This window comes from Leuciscus leuciscus, assembly GCF_965113295.1.
Source record: "Leuciscus leuciscus genome assembly, chromosome: 13".
Lineage (NCBI taxonomy): Eukaryota > Metazoa > Chordata > Actinopteri > Cypriniformes > Leuciscidae > Leuciscus > Leuciscus leuciscus.
In genome coordinates, this window is record NC_138737.1 from 11,316,347 (window position 1) to 11,343,754 (window position 27,408).

The following is a 27,408-nucleotide window of genomic DNA, read 5'->3' on the forward strand; positions in this document are numbered from 1 at the left end:
AAAGCCTATCCAATAAAAAGGAGTCGTATATTAAAATTTTCAATCAATTTTATTGAGCTTATCGCGTTTCATGCCCCCTGGCATGGTCTCCCAGTCAATGAATTAGCTACTGGGAGCAACGGAGCAATAGCGTCCTCTGGCGGATACTTTAGGATGCTTCACATGTCTCCTTCATCCTTGGGAGAAAAGTCTGTCACTGACATGCAAAGTTGTCATCCGTGGTCCTTTAATGCTACTCTTTGAAACATTGACCTCATCGTAAAGTCATAAGCTGGGCTGAATGTATAAGACCGTTAAATACTTAATGTGGAAGGATGGAAGAAGCGTTTTGGAACTTTGGGTCCCATTCGTATGAGAGCCCCAGGCTGATTCTCTTACTAATTAAAAACAATAACCATACATACAAACACTCGTACATACACGTATATCATTTCATAAAGGACCTTTTTTTCAGACCCTGCAAACTGAGACAAGAACCGAACATGAATCCTACTGCAAAAAGCAATTCATCACAGTTAAACCAGGCATTAATCAGTCTTTCAGGCGATTAATCAGCACTGATGATTTAAGCCTGCACTTCAATAATCAGAGAATCCATTTGTTAGAAGGAAGACAAAAATAGGAGTGATTGTGTACCCTAGGCATGAACAGAAACAGATAAGTTGTAATGTGTGGGTGAAATCTGGAATAGTTTGTCAGCGTTCAGATGAAGAGAACAGGATATGTGTGAATCAGAATGAAGCCCCTGAGAACTGGCCGTAAAAAAAAGCTCTTTGAGTCAGAGTTCTTAAATCACGCCTATCTGATATATTGTCCCTATTCGACAGAACTGATTTCTCAGTCTGTGCTATGGCTGGGACATGCTAGCGGAGTCCGAGACGGAGGGGAATGTCAAAGCTCATCCTTCTCCATCTGCTTAAACGCTTCCAAGTCCTCCTGCCAATCAGCCATCACCGAGTCCACCGATTGGCTGCTGGAGTCCCTGTCAACCGCAGGCTCCTCCCCTACGTCCACAGGGACGTAACTGCCGAGTCCCTCCACTGGCTGAACCGAATCTTGCCCAACGACTGAGTCTTCTGCTGTCTGTTCCTGAGTAGTGACTTGTGACTGGTCAACAGGTTCTGAGGAAGGTGAGCAACTGTTGTCTTTCTCCTCTGTGGAGCAGTCCTCTTCTTCTGCTCCATCTGTACCTTGAAAAAGAGGTCAGTTGAATGAACCACAAGAAATCTACCTAATATCTATCACACATCACAGGCAAAACCTAGCGGACCACTTTAGGTGTGGAGCATGATGGTACAGTCATCAAAATTTGATGTTGTCAGCAAGAAGGAACATGCAGATTTTACGCTAATAGAAGTGTGTTGACTTGAGCGTGTTCAAATCCTCCTGGGAAGTTTGTATTTACGAGTTGGGAAGTCGTAATTCGAGTCGCTTTGGTTGGAGCAAGATGGCAATGTGGCAAGATTTTTAACTCTACTTCTACAAAATGATGAATAAAAAAAAAAGCACATTAGGTGTGTTAGTTAGCTAGTTTTATAGTAAAGGAAAACTGTACTGTCAATGAAGACGCTGCGTCTATTGTGTCCGCCATAATTTCTCTCTGACACCCACAACTCAGAAACTCTGGGCTTAAAGAAAGTTCAGAATTTCCTAGTCGAAATTACGACTTTGTGGTAGCGTTCATGCATGTTCAACTCGTAAGTACAATCTTTGTGTCATGACTAGAACGCACCATAAAATCAAGGGGGTTCACTGCATGAAGGGTAACCCAAGGAGGAGGGGTACTTACTGCCATCCAACAGGGTGCCCGGGAGTGCTTTCCCCTTAAATATGGCTTCTTCTCATCGAAGTAGGAAAGTAGGGAAAAAAGAGAAGTAGCGGAAAGAGAAAACAGTTACAAACACAGAGGGAAAGAGTAATAAAGGTGGAATAATTAGAAAGGAATGAAAGTTGAAGATGCAACATGCACAACCTCACAGTGCTTTCTCACATACTAACCATCTTTTCAAACTCATGTCTCAATGTGTCTCACCTCTGTCTCTAGCTTTATCGCTGAGCAGCACCTCCACCTCCTTGTACTCCTTTAGAGCCTCCAACAGGATGTTCCCCTCTTTGTGGAACAGGAAGAGGAGTGGTAAAGTGACATCATCAGTGCTCCGACCATCTCCCGCCATCTGAAACAATGGGGCCGTATCACTGCTGCTGCCCTCATTATCATCTAAACAAAACAAGAGCGAGACATAAATACTAACACTGATTTATTCTGTACAAAATTGTTAATGATTGTTATTATGAATTAGTAATTGAAATAAAGCTAAGATAAATCTATAAATTATAGGTAAAAAAAAAACATTTAAGTAGAAGTACTAAAATGACCAAAAGGGGAAAAAATATGAAAGCTTAATAGAAATTTTAAAAAAAATGCACAAGAATGAAATAACAAAATTACTAAAACGAAAACTGAAAGTACTATATATATATATATATATATATATATATACACACACACACTATTTTTGGGGGGGCTGTGAAAAATTTGAGGATTTTTCTTTACAATGTAATTTTAGGGCTGTCAACAGAACTGTAAAACTGCTAAAAATGTGAAAAGTGCTATACAAATTAATCAGAATTTAAAAGTTTCACATGTAACAATGGGGAAAAAAGATACACCGTCAACTTAATACAAACAAAATTTCCAGATATTGTTTTAATAATTTGCTTGGGCTTCAGTACAGTAACAATTTTAAGTTTTTAGTTTAGGAAGGGGTGTCATCCTTGTCATCAGAAAGTAATGAAAATAGAAATAGATTTCTTCCTTCTGTTGAACACAAAAGAAGATATTTTGAAGAATGTCGGTCACCAAACAGTGGACGGACCCCATTGACTTCCATAGTATGGAGGAACAAAAATACTATTTGGTTACCAAGGTTCTTCAAAATATCTTCTTTTGCGTTCAGCAAAAGAAAGAAATTCTTACAAGTTTGGAACAACTTGAGGGTGAGTAAATCCCTTTAATGGCTGACTCCCTAAACGTTTCTCACCGATGACGATGCCTCCGATGGCCCCAGCTTTCTGAATGTGCCTAGCCTTCTCGGCAAACATGCACTGGCCTCTCTGCAGCAGAGCGATGCGGCCTTCCACAATCTCACCGTTACTCAACTCAGAGCAGCCGTTATAGGGCTCCGCTACGGTTACGAACCCACGCACCTGAGGGAGAGCGAAATAGAGAACAGAATACACAATGTAGCATGGCTAAAAAAAATTATACCCTTTAGCAAAAACAAACCAAGAACAGCACAGAAATAGCCCAAACAAAGTGAGAAAGTACACAATAAAAGGTCACAGTTAATCATACTCACTCCAGAACTGCTTTTGGAAAGATCCATTCCAAACTGCGCAGGGCCCGCGGTCAGTACCACTCTACCAAAAAAGGGGTGCGACACAATTTGAACAGCTCGTGGAGGAAGCTGTTCTTTCTGCTGCTGGCTGGAGAGCTCCATCATTTCCTGCATAAAACGCATGCCGTCCTCTGCAGCGACTGCACTCACCGCCTGTAGAGAGGGATTCAAGTTTCAATCTATAGATAAGAAATACAACTTCTATAGTATAATTCTTCTATCTAGGTCTGTATAGTACCTGTGTTGCATGCTGGACGAGTTGTACTCTGCCATCCTTGAGGTGGATGAGACTCACGCCCATCCGTCTCAGCAGCTCCAGATGTTCGGGGTTATTGGCCATGAAGTCTTGAGCCCTAAGAGGAGGACGGCCCATACCAGGCTCTCTGAGAGAGATGAAAAAAATCAGAAAAAAATCAATGTTTTATTGTAAATCTCCTGTAATTTCCACCAGACCATCTGCATTTTCTATATTAAAATATACAAATTACAAACTGTATTTATTTATTTATTATCATCATTCATATATCATGATTCAGTGTTCAATTATCATCAATTATTATTGGTGCTTATTATTAATGGTTCAGAATCATATTATTATCAAATGAAGGAAACGTGTTTTTGCTGCTTTTTTGGTGGAAACCCTGATACCTTTTTTCAGGATTTTTAGAGTTAAAGTTCAAAAGAACAGCATTATTTATAAATAGAATTGTTTTGTAACATTATGGCTTTACTGTCACTTCAGATCAATTTAATGTTTTCTGAATAAAAGTATTAGTAAGCATAAGAGTTAAAAAAATATTGTGTATATATATATATATATATATACACATACATAAAAATGACATAATATGTATAATTATGTAAAATGCTATTTGAACATAGTCCAGCTGCTTATATCACTTTCTCACCGATGAATGGTCGGGCGCAGACAACTCTTATCCACTGCGCTTCGGATTGGTTCACGGAGATTGCGTGGGAAGGCGGGATCAGGAAAGAGTAGGCGGGTGTTAGGGCAAGTCCACTCAAAATTTGAGTCATCAAGCTCCTCTCCGGCCTTTGGGTGACAGAAAGATATTATATCAACATTTGATTAGAGAAACAAGTAGACAACCAGTGAAAATGAGCTTAGCAATTTGTATTACGTAATAGTTAGGAATATGACTTGAAAACAGAGTAAAGTCAACTCTGACCAGTGTTACAACATAGAGGCAAGCAGAACTGTTATAGTGCTTATGTGCAGTACCATACTGTTGACGACAGGGGGCGCCTGTGAGTTTGAGGCAGTGGAGAGGGAAAGAGGCAGCAGATGAGCTTCTGTGGTAAAGATATAGTCCTCTACATTAAAAGGCAAATCCTCCTCCTCAGCAAACAGCAGAAACAGGTACTTAAACATCTCCGCCAGGAAAAACGAGTCCATGCTGAAACAAGTGGGCGGTGATGAAGGGAAATAAATATGCCGTGAGACAGCTTGCCACCCACTCTTTACTCATAAATGCTCACTTTACAAAATCCACTCAAAGTATCTGTACAAAAATATAGCACATAAACCAACATCCTCTTTAACTATCCACAAACTCCAGCTCTTACCGGTCCTCGTGACTTCCCGTCCTCACATCCTTCATAGCAGCGAAGCCACAGGGAACTCGAGCAAATCGGTTCAGGTTCTCCAGTACGGTGCGGCCCACCTCCAGGTAATATGGATCTCTGGTTGCCTTCAGAGGAAATTCACAGTTAATCATTTTTATTGTCTCCCTGGTTCACTACATGAAAATACACAGTCGAATGCACCTCAGCAGGAGCAATGCAGCGTGAATGGGGTCACATTTGCAGGTTGATATGAAGGAACATGATGGAGAGTAAAGGAGATGTTGTATTGAGATTTGTTTGAGAACTCAGTTGTACCTTATAAAGGAAGTAAGTGCTTTCTGCAAACTCTGGCCGCAGGGGGTGCTGAGCCCAGTGAACCCTGAAATCAGTGGTGAACGCCTGGCGAGACAGTACGTGAGAAAGCAGGGCAGTCAAGAAGAGTTTATAAAAAAAACTAAAAAAAGAGAGAGTGAATAGTATGTAAGGTATGGGGGGTGTTTCTTTGATACATATTTATTAATTAGTACATATATAAAAAAAATAATAATAATTTAAAGCACTGATCTGGAGTAGCACCTGAAATTTCGTTGTGTTAATACACTGTATTTATGCAATGACAAATAAAGCTTGAATTGAATTGAATTGAATTGAATTGACCGTGATGATGATCAAAAGACAGACAGCTGAAAAGAGGATCTACCTCAGGAAGGAAGTTGTGTTTCTTGGTAACCTGATAAAGCATTTCATGCGTCTCTATGGCTGGCCGGATGTCTCCCTTTAAAACCTGCAAAGAGCAAAACTCTTATGTTTTGATATTCATAGCAAACTCAGAGAGACAATGACCTCACTGATTTCTCACCTGCAATCCTGGGAAAAAGGCAAGCAAGGAGTCCATCCAGGTGCGGGCCGGCAGCAGGGGTTTGTGGATGTGGACGTCCAGTAGCAGAGGTGGTTGGCTGATGTACTTCATAATGGATGCATAGTGCTGAAAAATATGTCAAACGATCACAATTCATGAATACAGAAACAAGATAAAGAGACCCGTTATTTCATGGCAGACAAAACTAAAATGCGAGTCGCATTATATCAAGTATGAAATATTATTTTGGACCCTACAATTACAGGCAACATGTTCCAGGGCTTCTATTCTGAATAAAATGAATGATCAATTATAAAATAAGTACAAAAAAATTACGATTATAAATAAATAGAGCAATAAAAGAAATATAAAAATAAAAATTCAAAATGTTAAAATGCACAATAATAGTCTACCAAAATAAACAAGTAAATGGAATATAAAAATAATTCAAACTATTACAATTCAATCTAAAATAATAATAATAGTTATAAATTAATTAATAAATGTGTAACAAAATAAATAGAAAAATAATAATTCAAAATATATAATCTACTCCAGTCTACAAAGAAATTAATGAATAAATACATTTAAAAATACTTGTTCAAAATGTTAAAATACTCTTTAAAGTAAATCTAAAATGCTGTTTGGAAACACCTAGGGTGGTGGGACTTAATTTTATCCATCTGGGATTGATTGGATTAGCAAAGTTGTCTAAATATGACAGGTGTTTAGAGGAAAGGGCTTGAAAAATAAGACGGCTTGGTGATGCAAGCAGAAAAGGAGATTATGATGTCTTTAACAAAAGAATGAGTGATACTCACAGTGTTAAAGCGATGCAGATATTGGTCATCTCCCAGTAATACATAAGCCTTCATCAAGTACTCATAATAGGAATCTATGCCTGCTCCAACTCCACTGTCTGTTAAGGGAACAATGACAAAAAAAATCATGATTCTGACTTGACTTTTACCTTATTTGTCTGTATATGAGCACAGTTGTTTTATGTTTTGGGTGGGTTGTTGACTATAGTTTAGCCTCACCCCTGCGGACCCATTCTCCTGAGTGAATGTTGATGGTCGTTCCCACTAGATTACTGTTCCTCTGTCTCTTTTCCCAAAGGAAGTCAAGAGCCCTTCTCGCATGAGCCTGCGAACAATACAATGAATTGTAAATTCTGGCCAATTTATTATACATTTAGTCATTGTAAGTCTCTTTCACCACACAAAATGAGAACATTCCTGACCTCATAATACTTTTCATAGTGCACAACACAACGGCTAATGATGTGTGTCTTACAAATGGCACAGTTATGTCATAAGAGATCTATGTTGTAATTCTCTAGACTGAATGTGTACAAACATTCCAGGAATCAACACTTCAGGCCGAAATGACGTCAGTGCCCCATTGTTAGTTTGTTACAAAACAATCAGTTTCTACTAGCTTGGTGACCTTAAATGCTTTGGTCAACATGAATTATACAGAACGCAAGGTTTTAAAAAATTTCTCTGGAGGTTAAATAAGGACATTTCTGAATGTTATAACTTCAGAAACTCAACAAAAGTGACATTAGTTCACATTTGCAACATGAAGCCATTGTAATATTTTACCTCAAATGTAGGGTCTCCAGTAAAGCGGCTCAAGGCTGCAAATTCAAGGATGATTGTCCCGGCACAGGCGGTGCAGGTGTCCGTTTCGGTGCCTGTACGGGTCTCAGGTCCACGGACTCCATAACGCAGGTTCACCTGTAAATGCAGCCAATCATTAATCAGAGTCATAATCAAGGGGATTTATCACAGAATATTCCCCAGCAGGATTTATTTTAATATACACCACTGCTCAAAAGTTTGGGGTCGGTATTTTTATTGTGTTTTTGAAAGAAGTCTCTTCTGCTCACCAAGGCTGCATTTATTGATTTGATTAAAAATACAGTAATATTGTTAAATATTATTACAATTTAAAATAAATGTTTTGTATTTGAATATATATTAAAATATAATTTATTCCTGTGAAGGCATAGCTGAATTTTCAGCAGCCATTATTCCAGTCTTCAGTGTCACATGATCCTTCAGAAATGATTATAATATGCTGATTTAGTGCTCAAGTATCATTTCTTTTTATTACCAATGTTGAGAACAGTTTTCGCTGCTTAATATATTTTTGAAACCTGTGCTACAACTTTTTCTGGATATTTTAACAGAAAGTTCAAAAGACCAGCAATGTCTGTCACTTTTGATCATTATTTGATGTGTACTAAATACTAAATAAAAGTATTAATTATTTCAAATAAACAATGGGGGATTAACATTAAAGTGGACATTAGAGTTAACAGAATTACATTAAAGTAGGTTATTTAACTATTAAATAAGAATTATTGGTAACACGTTAATAAGGTCTCATTGGTTAACATTAGCTAATGCACTAACTAACATGAACTAACAATGAGCAATATATTTTCACAGCATGTATTAACCGTTGTTAATGTTAGTTAATAAAATATGTTCATGTTAGTTCACAGTGCATTAATAACTAATGTTAACAAATACAACCTTTCTTAAAAATGCATTAGTAAATGTTGAGATTAACATTAATAAAGATGAATAAACATTGTAGAAGAATTGTTAATTGTTAGCTCATGTTAACTAAAGTTAACTAATTAAACCTTATTGTAAAGTGTTACCAAATGATTTTATTATTTGAGAATAAAGCAGCTGCGGAATATTACACAAGAATATCAAATTAGCATAGCTCTATGCAGGAAATCTGTTTCCTTACTAGACAATATTCCGTTTAGAGGTCATTATAAAAAAAATGCAGAATGCTGTGATGGACCAATCAGAATCAGGTATTCCAGAGAGACATGTAATAAGTTGAGAACGCTTTGTAACTGAAGGTCTGTAAAATAAACTAACAGCTGTGAACTGTGAAAGGGGCGGTCATGCTGTTGATTACACGTGCAGCCATTGTGGGATGTCACAGAGTTCATTTCCCTAAGGCAGACATGCAACAAACCAATGCAAAGCCCAGAACAGCCGAATCAACAGAAATTGTCTGAATGTGTGTGTGTATACTGTATAGGCATAAAGATAAATGCTCGCAAACAAACCAAGAAAAACATTTCATGTAAAGCATATTTTCATGATGACATTTAATCAATCATATTGCATATGCAATGCATGTACATGCGTGCTTTCACTCACTCTAGGGTAAGGCAGGCCACTGCTGGTGTTAAATGCAGGTAGCAGTCTGAGTCCGAGATCTTTAGCCATGTGAAGCAGCTCATTCTGGTACCAGAGCATTTGCCCACTTTCTTTCAACATGATGGCCATGGAATGGCCTCCTAGCAGCCCACTAAAAGAACAGTAAAGTATTACACAAGCAAAACAGCCACAATTTACTAGACAGATTTTAAATGCACGTCAGTCCACTTTGAACCTCTTGACAGAGATGTCTTACTCACCCCAGCACCCGGATGTTTGTCTCGAATACAGACACCACAATGTCATTATCCAACCGTACATCCTTCAATACTCTCTTCACTGCTTCCTCAAACTCCACCGTCTTATTTAACAGCTGTGAGATGTTAGATAAGGTCATAAGCAAATAACTTTGGGCTTAACTGTAAATATGAGTGTTTACGAGAGGTTTCAAGTTCTGTTTGAGATGTTACTCACTGCTAGAGTGTCAAGAGTGTCGATGAGCGTGAGGGAGAACCTGACGGAACAGGAAAACATGTTTTCATCTCAGTTTTTGACATTTCTTTTAAAATAAATGAATAAAGAGAAATTTTAACACATCTCCAACTGACTTACATCCCCAGGGCATCATCTATATCCCCTCGACTGGGCTCTAGTCCACGCACTCGCCCACGACAAGTCAAAGGCATCAGCTCGTCTGCGGGGTAGGCATGGTCCTGTCAAAATGAAAAGAACAGAGATGAAATTAGATGAAACCAGGCAGATTTTAATTATAATGCCGTTCTCTCAAACATTAATCTGCCTTCCCCTATCCTCACAACACTCCTGTTTTTTTATTTGTTTCGTTTTTTTGTCAGGAACATTTATCGGCAAATGAGCAATGTTAAAGGGATAATTCATCCATAAATAAAAATTCAAGCATCATTACATAACCCTCATGTTGTTCTAAATCTATATAACTTTCTATATAAAATCTATATAATTGTTCTATATAACATATTTTTGAAGAATGTTTCAAAAGTTTTTGTCCATACACTGGTAGTCAGTGGGGTCCAAAACAACACTGGACCCTTCAATGTAGAAAAATAAATAAATAACATTTTTCAAAATTCTATAGAAAGAAATGTTATTTCAATGTGCCATAGTTACACATGTGAACAGTGTGTAATAACAGTAAATTATGCATAATTTATTACATGCAATTAACATCAAGCCAAACCTTAATAATATACTAAACCTATAATAAGTACGTTAATAATTAATATTACTCAGAGCTTTTTTGTATAATTACACTGTAACAACTGCACATGAAAATAAAGTGTGACCAGAAATGCAGTCACATTTTTTTTTAAAAGAAATGTAGCTATACTTTCAGCAAGGATGCATTAAATTGGTCAATAGCGACAGTAAAGCATTTATAATGTTACAAAAGAGTTCTATTTCAAATCAATGCTGTTATGCGTACTTTCTCCTATCATAAAAGATTCCTTTAAAAAGTATCATGGTTTCCACAAAAATATTAAGCAGCACGACTGTTTTCAACATTGATAATAATAAGAAATGTTTATTGAGGACCGAAATCAGTATATTAGAATGATCTCTGAAGGATCATGTGACACTGAAGACTGGAGTAATGATGATATAAAATTCAGCTTTGCCATCAAAGGAATGAACTATATTTTAAAATACATTACAATAGAAAACATTTATTTAGGTGAACATAAGCCTCGGTGAACATAAGAGACTTCTTTCAACATTAAAAAAACTAACATAGAAAAACTACACACATAACTTTGGATGCTGATGGAAAAGTAGGATTAAAACTTCCATGTGTACCCAGCTGTTAACAGGTAAAGTTATTAGTCACTGTGTACATACCATGTAGTTATGATAAGCGTGGTCAAACATTTCCACCACTTGGTTCCTGAGAAGCAAAAGCATTTCTTAAATTAAGAAAAACACCATATGGAATCATTCATTTGGCAAGCAATTCAAATTTTCACATGTCCTCAACATATGAAATGTGCATAATAAATGTTTATTTACATACCTCAGTTTGTTCCTCTCATCTCTGCTCATGGTCTCTGATAACCTGATGGAGGTTCCCATTAAAAACAGCAGCAAAAAAGCAGGCAACATAGTTGCAGAATGAAGCATCCGCACGGCTCTAATCCACCGGTTTCACAACGGACTGCTTCCAATCTTCAAGGCAACTCTTTCCTGCCTTAGATATGTTTATTTAGCACCAAGTTAGAGTTCCACTTCTGGTCCATCATTTTCAAATTGAATGTAAAAAATATGATTCAGAAACACCCACAGAATTTGAATACATTCACTGTTCCAGCTCAATAACTTTAAAGTTCCTGTTCTTATCTAACGTTAAACGTCTCTCTTGGATGAATGCAGCTCTGGTGCATTTCTGAGATGCTTTTAGTGTCTATTACAAAATGACTAAGGAAGGAACACAGATCAAGTCACTTTTCATTAGTGTTGGTCAGTCAGCTGCTGTTGCCACACCTGACTGTCACCTTGATAACACGTTGGCACTCATGTGACACATCGGCATGCTACTCTCTATTGAGTATCACTTATAAAACAACAACAAAATTGCATCACTGTAGATCCCCAGCAGAGACAGGCTCGAGAAGAGCTCCAGATGGAGCCATGGAAAAAGATGCTTTGACTCTAATAGCAACCATCACCATGGGTGACACGATCAGCAGTTTACAACCCCAGAAAGAAGGAGAGAACGCATCGTATTGATCCTACTAGAACTGATTGCAATTAGTTAGATAGTATGCGGGTCTCAATCCCATCTTCGTGATACTAAAAACAAGTTTAACCCATGTAGAAAATGCTACGGCGGTATTCAAAAATAAAATATCCAGCAAAATGTTGTTGTCAAGATGATTTGATGAAAAAAGATTTCTTAACCCCGTCACGCTTTGTTGTTTAGCTCGCCGGCTAACCCGTCGATGACAGCTCGGCACCACTGGGCATTTGTTTTTGTAGCAATAACGCAGCTGTAACTAGCGGAAAGAACATCTTAAATCTGTTCTTCGATCATCCACGAGTGACAAGATGGTCCATTCAGCTCTCAGATTCCGACAAATAAAAATATTCCTAGTAAGAGTTATTTTGTGTCAGGTGTAATGCAAAGGGCCACAGGTCTCTCTCAGAATCGCTGAGTGAATGAAAATCATCTCCCGTCTTACGGGCAGAAGACAACATCCGCATCCGGGCCGAGCGCTCGGTACACGCCCCGTAAACAGTGTGGTGCAGAAACTACAGTTCCTAGCATGCCTTGCTAGCGAACTTTTTACGTTTGTAATATATATGGGTGATTCTCTGAATTGGGTGCCCTTCAAGTCCCCCAAACATACTTCAAAGATTTTCAATTGAAGGAAATCACAAAATGCATTTTAACGCTGTCAATTAATAGAACCAGGTGCCTTAGCATTATAATGCAACACAATTGCTTTTTTTAATTTTTTTATTTAAAGATAATGAGTTGCCTAAGTAGTAGACAACAAGCATGTTTGCATGTCCTCACTAACCATCATTACATTTTCACTGAATATCAAACAAATAAAAAGTGCAATTAATACCAAAATGTTGCTGCTAATATAATCATATGTTGGTCTACTTTAACTAAAATATACATGTATATAAAAAAATACATTAATTATATATGAAATTGCAATATTTATACACGTCCTCCAGTTTGTTTTCAACCCCGTCACGCCATACTATTTACCCCCCTATAAAAATAATGGATCAATCCCTGTGGCATCACATCCAGGCAGTGACATCACACAAGTCTCTTGAAGAACATGCTGCAAATAAAGGCATGTGTCAGTATCTTTTCTTACCTATATTTCATGTTTTTTACTGTCAGATTAAGATTGTCAGGCTCAACATTTCAACTCTGTTATATGACTAAATGATAGTAAACTACGGTTCAAGAAGAATTAAACAATAGTTTTGCAAAACATTAAAATTCTATGCTGTCCTAAATGTCATGTGGTGCTACTGTCTTAGCTAAGCTAACTGTCTTAGCTACTGTTAGCCAAAAACTTCAACCCCGTCACATTCAACCCCGTCACATTTTTTACGATAACAGGGTTGAATTGTTGTGACAGGGTTGAATGTTTGACACTTCTTAGTAGATTACTCAATTGTAGACTTCTTGTATTGTGATGTGAACTGTCAGAAATAATCGATTATGGTATTTTATGTTCAATATTTTCAGACATCCCAATGGCAAAAACAGCAGCAGAGAGGCAAAGACAGTACAGAGCAAGAAAGGATGCAGATGCAGAGAGAAGGGAAACATATCTCAGGAGTGAGCGTGAAAGGTGGAAAAGGGACACAGAGATAGAAAAATAAATAAAAATAAGCAATCTGGGTGACAGAGCTAAACGATATAAGCGGAAGATGTGGAGGGATGCTAAAAAAAGACAGAAGAAGAGGGAAGCTTTGAGGAATAGCGACATAGCGACTTTGCTGCTGTTTTTGCCATTGGGATGTCTGAAAATATTGAACATAAAATACCATAATCGATTATTTCTGACAGTTCACATCACAATACAACAAGTCTACAATTGCGTAATCTACTAAGAAGTGTCAAACATTCAACCCTGTCACAACGATTCAACCCTGTTATAATAAAAAATGTGACGAAGATCGATTGATGTTTGTGATTAATTAATGCTCAAATGTTTGTTTGTTTTTGCCAACTTTAATAAATAAAATGTTATTGAATGTGATATCATTAATTTTACAGGTAAGAAATCCATGATACTATATTGAAATAATGATCATCACTTCAACCCTGTTATCATTTTCAACCCCGTTATGCTGAGTTCAACCCTGTTATTTGATAGTTTTTATTAATATTTTCATGATAAGAAGACAAATTAGGTCAATGTTTGTTTTGCTGTGTGCAGAATTTACAGGACAGTTGGAAAAAATATGAAAGCCTAATTAAATCCTAATGTTAATGCATATTTTGTGATAATATATGAAGACCAATGTTAGATACAGTTTTCATGACCTGATTTGGTATTCAAATGGTGAGTATTTAAAAATAAAATTCTACATGCAATAAATGATATCAAACAAGGGACATCTCATTGAAAAGCTTCTACAAAAATGTACTTGAAAATCTTTTTAAATCATATTTAAACAGGGTCCAAGTGGTCTGTGACGGGGTTGAACTCCAAAACAACTTTCAGTAAGAAAAAACACTCAATATCGATTAGAATTTCATGCCTGAGGTGGGAAAATGTATTTTCTTAAAGGTTTGACTAATCCACTATCACATGAAATGATCAGAAATAACTATTTAAGGAAAAAAAAAAAGAAAAAAAGTATGACCCAAAAGGCACCCAATTCAGAGAATCACCCATATATATTACAAATATAATAAAATGAAAATATGAATAGTAAAAAATCCCACAAGAAGATATATTTCTTTTTCATCTCACTGAAAGTACACGCCGTATCATTGTCTACTAGTTTCAGTTATCAGTAAGGATCAGAGATGAGTTGTCTGTTTAAATACAGGGGAAATGATTGCACTATTAGCAACACAGTGGATAGAGGAGATATGACCTTTGAAATCAGTTGTTTGTTCAGACTCAAGTTCATCATTGGTTTTAGCTTACAATATAGTCATTCGGAAAGTAGACCAGACATTGATTTTAAAAGAAATACAGCAAACATTATACAGAATTCAAATGATGGGACTTACAGTGATATTTTTTTGGGTACCCGCAAATATTGGTATCCAAGGAAATGAAATGGCAGATAAGGCAGCAAAAGAAGCCATAAAAAATAACTACATTAACATAAGTGTTAGTATAAGTAAGAATGAAATCAAGAGTATTATTAAGGTTGAAGGTAAGGTGGCAAAAACAATGGGATATGGAGAAGAAAGGTCGATGGTTTTACAGAATTCAAACTAAAGCGGGAGAGATGAGAAGTGCAGGAAAAACAGGAGAGATGAGATAATAATACCAAGGATGAGATTTGAACATACAAGACAACAGTACTTTATAAAATGGGTAAACATGATACGGGAAGGTGTGAATTTTGTGGGAAAGAAGAAACTGTGGAACATGTTATGCTCTACTGTCAGAAAGTATTTTACAAAAGAACTCAGGAAATGAATGTTATAGTTTTATTTTTCAGTATCTTTAGAATAACAAATTTGTGGGAGAGGATATAAAAATGTAATTTTGATCCACACTCCATACCAGTCGGTGGCGGTAATACACCATTTTGTTGTTTATCAACCGCCAATAAAATCTCAAAGAAGAAGAAGGTTGCTTCCTCGTAAGCATGCATCACATGATTGGCTCGTGCAGCGACGTCACGTAGAACTACAAAAAAGTGCAGTAGTACAACGAGTGCCCGAGTTGAAAGCTTTTAGCCAATGAAAGAGGAAGGTAAGCGCCTGTCTTTTAATTGTGGACTGAATTCAAATGTATTTGGTAGGAAAAATAATAGAACTTGAGACTTTTTCTGGACCGATTTAAAATCTGATTGCATTACATGTATGACATGTCGTGTCAATGGAATTGGTCAGTAGGCTTTGACGTTTTAATAATACACGGTTTCTCGTTGTTGTGTATGCAGAGATGTCTCGAAGTGTGAAAAAGCTCACTGGTCTCGTGGCAGCTACATTCACACCACTTACTGCAGAAGGGTGAAATACTTCATTCCTCAATCATAGCTATACTACACAATCATATACCTGGCGTTCAGTGATTTGGTCATTGATATTCAACTTTTGCTGTTTTTAGGGAGATCAATCTCTCTGTGATTGGACCATACATTGATTACCTAATAGAAAAACAGAATGTCAAGAGTGTGTTTGGTAAGTCAAACCTATTAATTTAATCAAAGATTTTGGGCAGAATAAGAATAAGGCAGCATGTTTTGTCATTTATGTTATTTGTAATCTAAAGCACTTTGTTTTTGGTAGTTAACGGCACTACAGGCGAGGGCTGTTCTCTAACTGTGGACGAAAGGAAGCAGATTGCTGCAGCTTGGTGCCAACATGGAAAGGGCAAGTGAGTTATTGCATGTTTATGGAGTTTATTCAGCTGTGGGTATTGGGTAATGATTATGTCCCAGGGGTTATAAAAGTAACTGAATTTTTACATTTATTTTAACAGAAAAACCTGCAAAGGGCACATTTTGTTTATGCCTTCATCGTTTATTTTCTACTACTTCTCACATTTATTTCTTGTATAGATTTTGATGACCCAGACATGCCTTTTTAAAATGGGCAAATCCATCATAAGAAATTTGAAATATGAATTTTAACTTGAAAACGATAAAAATCTAAACAAAAAGTGGGAGAAAAAAAAAGTTTGAAAATGATTCACATACTTTTTTACATTTCCACCACAACCAGGAGATTTACTCCTAATGAGTAGTAATGTCAAATTATATGAAAAGTGTAAATAATTGTGTGATACATCCATTTCTAGCTATGAAATTAGCAAGACAAAGGAGTTGGCCATTTTTTTCATGACTTCATGACTGTGGTGTTGTTAGCAGTTAAGCTACATATGTGGTGGACATTTTAAAGATTATTCAGGGGGATTTGGCAAAAATAACGTAGTTCTCCAGTAATGCAATACGTATGTCCACTGTTTGACACTATTAGTGGACAGTTTTTTTTTTTTAAAGGTTCACAAGGCCATATTTGTTTATGGGTTAGGAAACACCCTAATACACATCTTTATTTTTATTTTTCTCATGGAGTTGTCCTTGCCAGATGTTTAATTTCTTTATACTGTATGTGTTGTGTTCAGGCTTGAGCAAGTGGTTGTTCATGTTGGCTGCATGAGTATAAAAGACTCTCAAGAACTGGTGAGCACACTGCTTCACATCCCCCTTTATTCACATGCATTATCTGGATGTTTCATGCGTATACCACTTTTCTTTATGCACTCTTCCATTTTCAAAACAGCAGTCCCGCTGTTACATATTTTCCTCCCATGTGCAGTTTATCCATTCGTGTTACAGCATGTGCAGATAAACAGCTAATTCCCTCCTCGTGACCGTTTAAAATGCTGAGTGGATGTTTTTTACTTTCCTTCAGGCTCGGCATGCTGCCAGTATAGGGGCCGACGGCATAGCAGTAATCTCTCCTTCCTTTTTCAAACCCATTAATGCAGGTTTTAACCCCTTTTTCTAAACTCTTTTTAATTAATAGTATGTTAAAAGTATTACCAAATGTGCTTTTGTATGATTTTCATAAAACAAATGACCTTCCTCTTTTCACAGATGCATTGAGGATGTTTATAAAGGAAGTGAGCACCTCTGCTCCAGATGTTCCAATGTATTATTATCATATTCCAGGCATGACCGGCGTTGAATGTAAGTGCAGCCCCATGTCGTCATCATTACTGGCAGTCAAAACACTAACAACTTTGTAAATTCTTTAGAATTGCACAGTACTACATTTTTGAATGAGTCAGATTCACATGTGAGAGATTGACGTCCTACTGTGGTTCAGACTCTGTTTCCTCTTTATTTTTTTCTTCAGTGGAGGCAGCTGATGTGCTAAATGGGATAGAGCAGATGATCCCCTCATTTCAGGGAGTGAAATACAGCGGGACTGACCTGAGGGATCTCGGACAGTGTGTCTGTTACTGTCAGTCCCATAAATGGTCTGTCTTGTTCGGAGTAGATGAGGTATGAAATCACCTCTACTGTATTTTTCCTGCTAGTATAACTTGCGGTTTTGATTTTATATGTTTTACTTCACACTTTGTTACACAGCAACTCTTGGGAGCTTTGGTGCTAGGTGTTCATGGAGCAGTAGGAAGGTGAGTGCCAACATCATGGCATCTTACAACTCTTTCTCTGCCCTCAGTTGGCAAAAATGCATGCCCTTTCACTGTTTTTCTTTCTGTGGTGTCGCTGTGGTTCCTGATAATACATTAGCTATGTTTCCATACAAAGTTGCACATTTAACTTCTGTTAAGTTTCCATCCCATGTGTTCACGTGAACAAAATCATCACTTTCTGGAAAATTGGTGCAAAATATCATAATAAAAATGGAAGTTGTTGCACCACCGTGGCTCTTTTTTTTTTATTTATTTTTTTTGTACATGATAAATTACTTGTGCCTCAGAGCGGACAGGCAAAATTCTATAAGCACTGTAATGTTATCTTGCATTCGGAGGCAGATGAATGGTTCTTTGAAACGCAATCGTGTGAGACACTTCTGGCAGGTCGTTATCCCAAATCATTCTGATGACAGACTTTGGTTCAGGCATTTCAGAATGATCAAGCCAACATTTGAGATGCTGTGCAATGAAATTGGTTCACTGGTTAGTGCAGTTATCCAATCACATCCCCTGTTGAGGCAGTCACATGAGTTTCTGTTGCACATCGAGAGATTTATTTGGTAAATGTGTTTCCATCATAGTTTATGTGCATGTCTTCTTGTCTGATAAAAAAGAAATGATCCACCTCTATTGTGCGCATGAATTTTTTTTTTAAATGTACATTTTCAGAATTTTTGCACCTCTTTATGTTTCCATCCAGCATTTTATTTAATTTAATTAATGAAATATCCCAAAATTCATATAAAAGTAGGTGGATGGAAACATAGCTATTGTGTCATTCAGTGTCTCCTGTGGCTGATTTGATTGAAAAACAGTAGCTTAAATAATGCATTGCTGAAGACCATGCAACACTCTCTCTATCCTCTCCAGCACATATAACTACCTCGGACTCATAGTGAACCAGATGCTTTCTGCTTTTGATAACTGCAACCACATGCAGTCCAGAGCCCTGCAGGTACATCATTCTTCCCATGTGCATTTCTCATTTAGTGCTTTTGGACTGTTTTTACTTCATCAGCGTGTGTTCAAGTTAATGAATTAATATTCAGGTTAATGAATCTGCTTCTGTTTACAGCTTGAATTTATGGAGGTCATCACATTTGCTAAGAACCTTGGTGAGTTGACCGATTTGTGCCTTTCAAATGTTTGGGGTTTGTACGTTTTTTTTTTTTAAAGAAGTTTCTTATGCTCACCAAGGCAGCATTTATTAGATCAAAAATAGAGTAAAACATGTGAAAGATTATTGCAATTTAAAATAACCTTTTTCTATTTAAATATATTTTATAATGCAATTTATTCCTGTGATTGCAAAGCAAAAATGTAATTAGCCATTACTCAAGTCTTCAGTGTCACATGATCCTTGTAATATGCAGAATTTTTTTTTCTTGTAAGCAATGTTGAAAACAGTTGTGCTGCTTAATTTTTTGGAAACCGTGACACATTTTTTAAGGTTTCTTTTATGAATAGAAAGTTCAGAAGAACAGCATTAATTTGAAATAACCTTTTGTAACATTATAAATTGTTTGTCTGTCACTTTTGATCAGTTTAATGGGTCCTTGCCGAATACAATTCTTAATTTCTTTAAAATATAAAATTATACTGACCCCAAACTTTTGAATGGTATTGAAATCCCAGTACAGCTGGGAGGTGTCAGTAAGACATTGCTTTTGTAAATGATACTTTTGATGAACTTTATTTCATCATGTTTGCTCTGCAGGTTTTGATGTGGGTGTGAATAAGCAGGTGATGAGTGAAGTGTCAGGGTTAGTGCTGGGTCCTCCCCGACTCCCGCTGCTGCCGTGCCCCGTCTCAAAGGCCCAGGCTATAGCACAGAAAATCAAGGACTTCTCTCAGAGACATTAAAATTAAAGTAGAAATTTCAGTGAACCTACATGAAATTGCACAAAAAATGGTTTGTATTGTTATCGAGCTGTAATCTGTTCTTTACACTACAGCATTTTAATGTACTGTATCTTATATTTGCTTGCTTTTTATATTTCATACATTATACTTGATTTTTCCTTTTTTAATGTTTCATTTGTTGTAAACGCATATATTAAATCTGTTTCATTTACTTTATATATTTCATAACATTACAATGAGACTAGCAATTTTAATGAACCTACTTGAATTACCCAAAAGATTTAAGAATAATCCTCATCTTGTATACCTAAATCGTATTCAAGTACTTTTTTGCACGTTTAGTTTTTTCTTGTCTTATGCTTACATGTGGGAAAGCACACACATATGAAGTCTTTAACATTTTCTTTGTTTTTGTTTTATACATATTTTTTAATACTGTATTAATTACACTCTTTTGGCTGGTGCTGATGTAATTGTAAATGGACTATTAGCATGAAACACAAGTTTCTTATGTTTGAATATGTCAAAAAACAAAAAGGGACATTTTTATATCTTGAAATGAACTGAATAAAGATTATTGTTAAAAATTCAATGCAAGATATTCCTTTGAAGTTCTAATTCAATCTCATAATAGCCTGAAATCTGCCCGTTTTAATTTGAAATTTTCTAGTTTAATGAGTTTGGTCAGCAGTGGCTTTTTATTTTTTAAACGTTTGTTCTTACCATATTTTCTCTGGCCTTTCCACTTTATTGTTAGAGAGCCCTAGGATTTACCTCACGCATTGAAGACCACCTAATATCTGCTTAAAGGGATAGTTCACCCACAAATCAAAATTCTGGCTATAGTTTACTCACACTCAAGTTGTTCCAAACCTATATGAAAGTTTCAAGTACCTTTGGAAACCGTGTAGTGGTGGTATGTTATGTTTTACTAGTATTTCAGGAATGAGGACACACTGGACTTGTGCTATCATCACCTATTGAGTGTTTTTAGTGCTGACTTCACAGAACATTTATCAGCTGCAGCAGCAGGAATAACACGTGTTATTTCCTCCCAGTGAGAATGCAAGTAAAGGAAGCTAAAGTGTCTGCAACAGAAACATTTAAAATTCATGTCATGACCACATTTCCTCTAGAAAAAGCTGTCTGAATACAAATTAGAGACTGTTTTCTTTAACTGGACACATACTATTGTGGATACACTTTTTACTTTTTTACAAGATACACATCTTGTGAAACATCTATGACATCTCAAATTTAACCGTTTACTTTTTTATACATCCCTTCCTCTGGTATGTTTGGAAATGTATCCATTAATGTTTTTCACATGGCACACATATGTGAAGAAATAGAAAAACGATTAATAACTAAATGGAGTTGTTGAGTTATGACTTTATTAATCTGTTTTCAAGACGTTGATATCGGTTTGTGTATTCAACATGTAATGGGCAACTGATGTGATCTTTGGGGGAGTCAGAAATAATAAAGGCCACAATTTTTTAATATTGCCTCAGGCAAGTTCAATATCTAAGGTTAGGATAAAATCTCAGTGATGTTGTGGAGCTGAAACACAGTAGGCACACACATATTGCATAATTGTTTTTAGTTCCTTTGTTTCAGCTATTTTTAGTCGAGAAACGAATGTAGCCTAAATATATTTATGTAAAATTGTGTAAATAAATATTCCATGGTGGACATATACCCCCGGTTTCACACACAAGGTAAACCTAGTCCCACACTAAAATGCAGGAGAGGAAGGAGAGATTACTGTTTGAGCTGTTTTAACTGAAAGCAACTTGCACTGACATATCTGAAAATAATATAAGTGCCATTGTTTTGTCTCAAGATGCACATCAGTTATGTTTTTTTTTTTTCTAAGGCATGTTCATAAAAGCTACCTAAATGTCCTAATTGAACTAACGTTAAGGCCTAATCATGGTTTAGTCTAAACCCTGTCTGTGAAACCGGGCCATAATGGGTTAACTGAGGCAATCTACGTGTCACTCTTGTGGCGGGTGAACAGGTGAACACGCAGGCAAAATATTAGATAAATATCTCAGATCTAAATCATTCATTAATGTCATTCAAAAGCAACATATAATCATATATAATCCCCAATCATATGCGGAACCAAAGATAGTGGTTTAAAAAAGTAAAACGCTGCGGGACAATAATACGGTGACGCCGAATATTCACGTATTTCCGGCCAGCTCAGCGTAGTGTACGGACTCCGGAGGAGTGTTGTGAAGCTGTAATCCAGACACAGATATTTTCACAGCTGTTAACCGCTCCACACACACCTGCTGTGTGTAAATCTGACATTACAGTAAAATGGTGCTGCTGACAATGATCGCGCGCCTGGCGGATGGACTGCCGCTGGCCGCTTCAATGCAGGAGGATGAGCAGGTATGAGCTCAGTGATTTATCAGATTATATCATCTAACGTTACACTAGGCCTATGTGTGCTGTAAATGTGACAAATCAAAGAGCAATGCCCTGAAAACATGGCGTTTTCTTCTAAAAGTGTATAGTTGTCTGGAATTGTAATCCACAACAGCAGAGAGCTTTTAATCTGGCCGTTATTAGCTCAGATTTCAGTAATTTGTCGTTGTAGTGTTTGCATTAATTTGAAATATTTTATTTGGAATCTAACAGTAAATCTGTATCTATTATATTCGTCTCCATCGCTTATTCTCAGTTTGAAAGCTGTAATTGGTCACACAGAGAAGATGGTTCATTAAACATGAAAGGTAACCGTATAATTTGAGTGGTTTTGATCAGTAACAGCGCCCTCTTCTGTCTTGATTTGAACTCGCACCTGGTTTACTCCGTTTGTCTCCCCCTCCATATTAAATATTAACCTTTTTTTAAATTAATAGTTTAAACACAAGTAAATAAGTTAACAACATCATAAACATTTTTGATAATTTTATTCCTCTGACTTCATTTTCAAATTACTTGATTTATTTAATGGCATTTTTAGTCTTTTTAACATCGTCTATATTAAGCCAGTATAATAATTAAATCGCATATAAACGCTAAATTTGCAGTATTTCCCACTTAAACAACATATGATATGATTTGTTCCATATAGATTTTTTTAATATGTTTATAGTCAAGCACTTTAGGATTTAAACTGTATTTAAAAGGATAATTCACTGAAAAGTTCTGTCGTCATTTACTTATATTCATATTGCTCTAAACCTGTATACCTTTCTTCTATGTAACACAAAATGAGTGTCTTTATTTTGCAGAATGCTCATTGCTCTATTTTTCTGTACAATATAAAAAATAAAGTATAGTGACCAGGGGCTTCACATCTCCACATCTTCTATACTCATACGATAAATATGAGAATAGAAGTGTGTCTGTGTGAGGAAGAGACTAACGTTATAGTGTGAAGTGCGTCTTGTAATTGTATTGTATGTTAAATCATCCCTAGTTTGGAATGACTTGAGGACAAGCAATGAATGACAGAATTTCCTCAATTATATTTGTGCGCGTATGTGCTATTTCTGTAATCCAGAGAACTATGTAGGCAGATATGACCTTGTAGAAGTGTAGCCTAAATTAAAATGATCTATTCCCTTTCAGCAAAAAGAGTATGTGATTCGCTTGTCACTTTTCACTCAGTATTGTTTTTGACTGATTGACCTGTAACTTTTTATGTTCAGCTGAACTGCTATAATTGTCCATAACCTGATACAAAGCATCTTTTATGTATTTGCGGCAAAAAATAAAATAAACATAAACTGCAAATCAGCTTATTTCTTTTGTTTCTTTTGTTTCTTTTGTTTAGCTTGTAAAAACTCTGTTGTTGATGTTTAAATGACCAAGACAAAGTTTTGGGCTGTGGTAGATTTGGAAGAAATAATGAAAAAATTCTGTAGAGTTGTTCCAAATGGTGTTAATGTGTCTAATAGGTGCCCAGCAGTTTCATTACCTTTACAGCAGCCGTTCGATTAAGGTCTAACATCTTTACGTTTCCTCCTTTCATGCTGCCATGAAGGGAAGTGAAAAGGTTTGTTCACCTTTAGATTTGTGAAATCCCTCTGAAGAGGATTGAGTCAAATCATGTATCAGTGTAAGATTAAGTGTGTTATCTAATAAATGTGCACTTTTGTTCTTAGATGGGTCGAGACCTCCAGCAATATCAGAGCCAAGCCAAACAGCTCTTCCGCAAACTAAATGAACAGAGTCCCAATCGATGCACCTTAGAAGCTGGATCAATGGCTTTTCAGTAAGTGTACAATATATTAAAACTACAGTGAAGCTGATAAAATAGTTGATCATAATAAGTAAGTTCAAACACAAAGTGCTCAGTGCACACATCTAATGAGGGTGCTCAACCACAAAGAGTTGCAAAAAGGAAGAGAAAAGTTGGCCCACCACAGCTCCAAAAATAGAAAAATATATAAAAAAACGTTTCTCTTCCTTTTCATAATAAGTAGGTAAAAATTGTGATTTCAAGATTTACACAAAAATATGTGATAGATAAAACCCATTGCTAATAAAATGTGTCTCTTCCCATCTCTTCTCAAAGCTACGTCATAGAGAAAGGCGTTTGCTATCTGGTTCTCTGTGAGGCCGTGTTTCCTAAAAAGCTAGCCTTCGGTTATCTGGAAGATCTGCAGGCAGAGTTTCACGAACAACATGGCAAGAAGGTGCCTACGGTCTCCAGGCCCTACTCTTTCATAGAGTTTGGTAATAGCCCTCACTCTCTCTCGATAGCCAGAGTTTCATCTACTTCCTATCAAGAGACAACCTTGTAATTCTGTCTTCCTATCCGTCCAAAGATACGTATATTCAGAAGACCAAAAAGTCATATATCGACAGCAGAGCACGCAGGAACCTGAGCAACATCAACACAGAGCTACAGGATGTACAGAGAATCATGGTGGCCAACATAGAAGAAGTTCTGCAGCGGGGAGAGGCCTTATCTGGTAAATAATGCTTGTGATGATTGGCCCCACAAATTTTTAAAGAAGTCATTGGCCTGAAAGGGTTTAAGATCCCTGAGCAAAACCTGCAAAATTCTGTACTGTATTTTTTAGATTTCTTCTCTTCACATCTTCATGTTTTTTTCCTCAGCATTGGACTCGAAGGCCAGCAACTTGTCCAGCCTGTCGAAGAAATACAGAAGCGACGCTAAGTACCTGAACACTCGCTCCACGTACGCTAAGCTAGCTGCGGGTGGAGTCTTCTTCATCATGCTGATCGTATACATACGCTTCTGGTGGCTGTGAGGTGTGCCGGATATGCGGAGGGAAGAAGAGGCTCTTTAGAGGGTTACAGGTGAAAAGCAGACGGACTCTCAAATGACGACAAGCTCACGTTGTGTTTTAAAAGCCACAGCCTGTTCTTAAAGACTGTCGGATCCGGCACTTTCCCTCCTAACAGGCTGTTGAATCCCTAGCCTGATCCTCACTGGTATCTGTTTAATGAACTACACAGAAGTTAGTCTGCGCTTGCTTGGTGTGTGTGAGTGAAAGAGAGAGAGAATGAAAGTGTGCTTTCCTGTTTGTCTTTGTGAAATCCCAGTGTATCTTATATACTGTATAACAGTACCATAGTGCAGAAGTGAATCCTAAACCTATGAATTAATGATTCATTAACAGAAGTATGTTAATTCAGTTTTGAAGTTATAGCACATTGTGGGTTGGAGAAAGGAGTTTGGGGGGCAGCTGCATTATTAAAGCTTTGGTACCCCAACTATCAGCACAAAACATATAATTGTACTGTCCGCCCAGTTAGTCTCCTATCTAAACCAATTATACAAGAATTCAACTCATATCTCTGAAAGCCTTATGAAATGGGAGTGGTTATTAAGTCTTCATTTGAATTTGTTTCAAATGTACATTCATGGAACTTTCTATTGTTTTCTTGGTGCAAAAGTTGCCCAACAAACAGCACAGATTGTGGTCATGTCCAGTTACTCAATACAGACCAGATAATTGAAACTAGTGTCAGGGGAGAGTGGTGGCCTGCCACTTTTTTCAATTTGGGTCAGATGTAATCCAGTGCGGTTTAGAACTACATACAGATCTGGATCTGAGGTCCTGACTATTGCATGGTTGTTGATATCTGACTTGGGTTACTACAGCTTTTTCTTTCAGAGTTTACACTAGTCTGTATTGTACGTGCATTGAAGACTTAAACACACAGTAACCAACCAGGCGTCCATGTACCAACCAGATGTGGCTAAAAGGCTCATCAGAAGAGCATTTGTTCAGCTTACTAAACCTACAGTATAAATAAAACGATTCAAACTCTGTTTCTCTTTTCTTTCTGTTTTACAGTTCACTCTGGCATTTATAAGTGTTTTTTTAATCTGTGGACTAGTAGATACAAGTAGTAGATGCACTAGTCTCAATACAAGGTCACTGCCAATCATACCTAAAGAAATTGTATCATTGGCCTGTGGCTTTTGGGGTTTTTGTTGCCAAAGTAGGCCATTCATTTTGTTTCATTTTACATGAATGTTCAGACTAGTTCTTTAGAATTACGATTGGAAAGCATGAACTTGGATGGGAATTTCTAACCTGATATCCTTAAAAGGTTATGTGTCATATATGTGTTAAATGTCATGTGGTCTGGTCATAATTACTATTGAAAGGGAGGAGGGGGGAACATTACATTAACATTTACATTTATTCATTTAGCTGACGCTTTTATCCAAAGCGACTTATATGTCAGAGGTCGCACGCCTCTGGAGCAACTAGGGGTTAAGTGTCTTGCTCAGGGACACATTGGTGTCTCACAGTGGATTCGAACCCGGGTCTCTCACACCAAAGGCATGTGTCTTATCCATTGCTGTTTATCATTTGACCGCGCTAGTTTAAAAAGTAGATTTAAAGTAGTTTACATGTATACATGCACAAGATTAATGTGTCTCATAGTTTTGGCGTGCCTCAGACGCATTTTAAGATAAAAACGCTTGTGTATCTTTGCTGTTTTGCGTAAAAAAAAAGAAAGAAAAAAAAAAGGCGTTCTATGTGAACACCCCGAGTATGACTGGATCTCATGTGGTGAGGGTAGGCTACATTATTTTCATATATATATATACCTTTTATTAATTTCATTGTTTTCAGATTTAAACACCTTTTATTCTCAACCCTTTAACGGACAAAATGGACTTGTTTTAAAGAGGGTTTTACTCAAAACTTGCTATAAAACAAACATCTACCTGCTCATGTGTCCCTCATAACAATTTAATAACTATAAATGTAATATTTATGAATTGTTTCAAATTTTTGAGACTGAAGTTAATTTGAGACTGAAGTTAAAAATAGACAAATTGTGTTTCTGTGGTGTTTCTGTGACAAGGTTGAGAATAGTGTGATGGGGTTGAAGACTGTTACTGGTTTGAAGGGAGCATTGCCTTCAATTTTATTTATTTTTTCTTCTTTTTCATGTTGTGCATGCAACATATCTGCATGCATAACACTGTCTTTCTGCTGCTGATGTGGCTGCCATTTCTGAGTAAGATGCTTGTCAGTGTTTAAGTGGACACATTACATCAAATATTCTATTTATAACAAAATTATGAGTAGTCATGAATTTGGTAAATCTTTCTTTACTGAAACATGACTTATTAAAATGATCCATAAATTATGTGAAAAACTCAACCCTGT

The 27,408-nt window shown here is 36.7% G+C and overlaps 3 protein-coding genes and 1 long non-coding RNA gene across 7 annotated transcripts; 2 read left to right on the forward strand and 2 right to left on the reverse strand.

Moving 5' to 3' along the window:
* Positions 1–30: 30 nt before the first annotated feature.
* edem3 (ER degradation enhancer, mannosidase alpha-like 3) lies at positions 31–12,256 on the reverse strand. 3 transcript variants are annotated; one of them, XM_082189056.1, is made up of 21 exons: positions 11,089–12,256; positions 10,917–10,962; positions 9,654–9,754; positions 9,516–9,555; positions 9,302–9,414; positions 9,042–9,192; positions 7,452–7,586; positions 6,885–6,990; positions 6,666–6,763; positions 5,845–5,970; positions 5,686–5,769; positions 5,301–5,384; positions 4,986–5,110; positions 4,642–4,816; positions 4,307–4,452; positions 3,637–3,781; positions 3,360–3,551; positions 3,042–3,207; positions 2,033–2,218; positions 1,790–1,837; positions 31–1,190 (listed from the first exon to the last, which is right to left on the reverse strand). In XM_082189056.1, exons 1-21 carry the CDS (start codon positions 11,193–11,195, stop codon positions 892–894), a joined length of 2,673 nt encoding a protein of 890 aa, XP_082045182.1. In that variant the 5' UTR covers positions 11,196–12,256; the 3' UTR covers positions 31–891. The 3 variants fall into 3 exon arrangements, with proteins under 3 accessions (XP_082045182.1, XP_082045184.1, XP_082045183.1); XM_082189058.1 differs by lacking the exon at positions 1,790–1,837 and having other exon boundaries at positions 31–1,184; positions 11,089–12,255; XM_082189057.1 differs by lacking the exon at positions 1,790–1,837 and having other exon boundaries at positions 11,089–12,255.
* A 3,108-nt stretch (positions 12,257–15,364) lies between these two features.
* npl (N-acetylneuraminate pyruvate lyase (dihydrodipicolinate synthase)) lies at positions 15,365–20,366 on the forward strand. The gene is made up of 12 exons (XM_082189060.1): positions 15,365–15,490; positions 15,681–15,750; positions 15,848–15,921; positions 16,030–16,117; positions 16,868–16,925; positions 17,158–17,233; positions 17,343–17,435; positions 17,605–17,753; positions 17,841–17,887; positions 18,782–18,866; positions 18,987–19,026; positions 19,629–20,366. The coding sequence occupies exons 1-12, from the start codon at positions 15,478–15,480 to the stop codon at positions 19,772–19,774; spliced, it is 939 nt and encodes a 312-aa protein (XP_082045186.1). The 5' UTR covers positions 15,365–15,477; the 3' UTR covers positions 19,775–20,366.
* On the reverse strand, positions 20,227–21,642 carry LOC309513303. Its single transcript, XR_014211410.1, has 2 exons — positions 20,596–21,642; positions 20,227–20,512 (listed from the first exon to the last, which is right to left on the reverse strand). It is a non-coding gene; the product is annotated as an uncharacterized lncRNA (long non-coding RNA).
* A 323-nt stretch (positions 21,643–21,965) lies between these two features.
* On the forward strand, positions 21,966–26,048 carry sec22bb (SEC22 homolog B, vesicle trafficking protein b). 2 transcript variants are annotated; one of them, XM_082189062.1, is made up of 6 exons: positions 21,983–22,180; positions 23,698–23,795; positions 23,905–24,014; positions 24,318–24,478; positions 24,571–24,717; positions 24,866–26,048. In XM_082189062.1, the coding sequence occupies exons 2-6, from the start codon at positions 23,778–23,780 to the stop codon at positions 25,018–25,020; spliced, it is 591 nt and encodes a 196-aa protein (XP_082045188.1). In that variant the 5' UTR covers positions 21,983–22,180; positions 23,698–23,777; the 3' UTR covers positions 25,021–26,048. The 2 variants fall into 2 exon arrangements, with proteins under 2 accessions (XP_082045187.1, XP_082045188.1); XM_082189061.1 differs by lacking the exon at positions 23,698–23,795 and having other exon boundaries at positions 21,966–22,180.
* Positions 26,049–27,408: the final 1,360 nt, after the last annotated feature.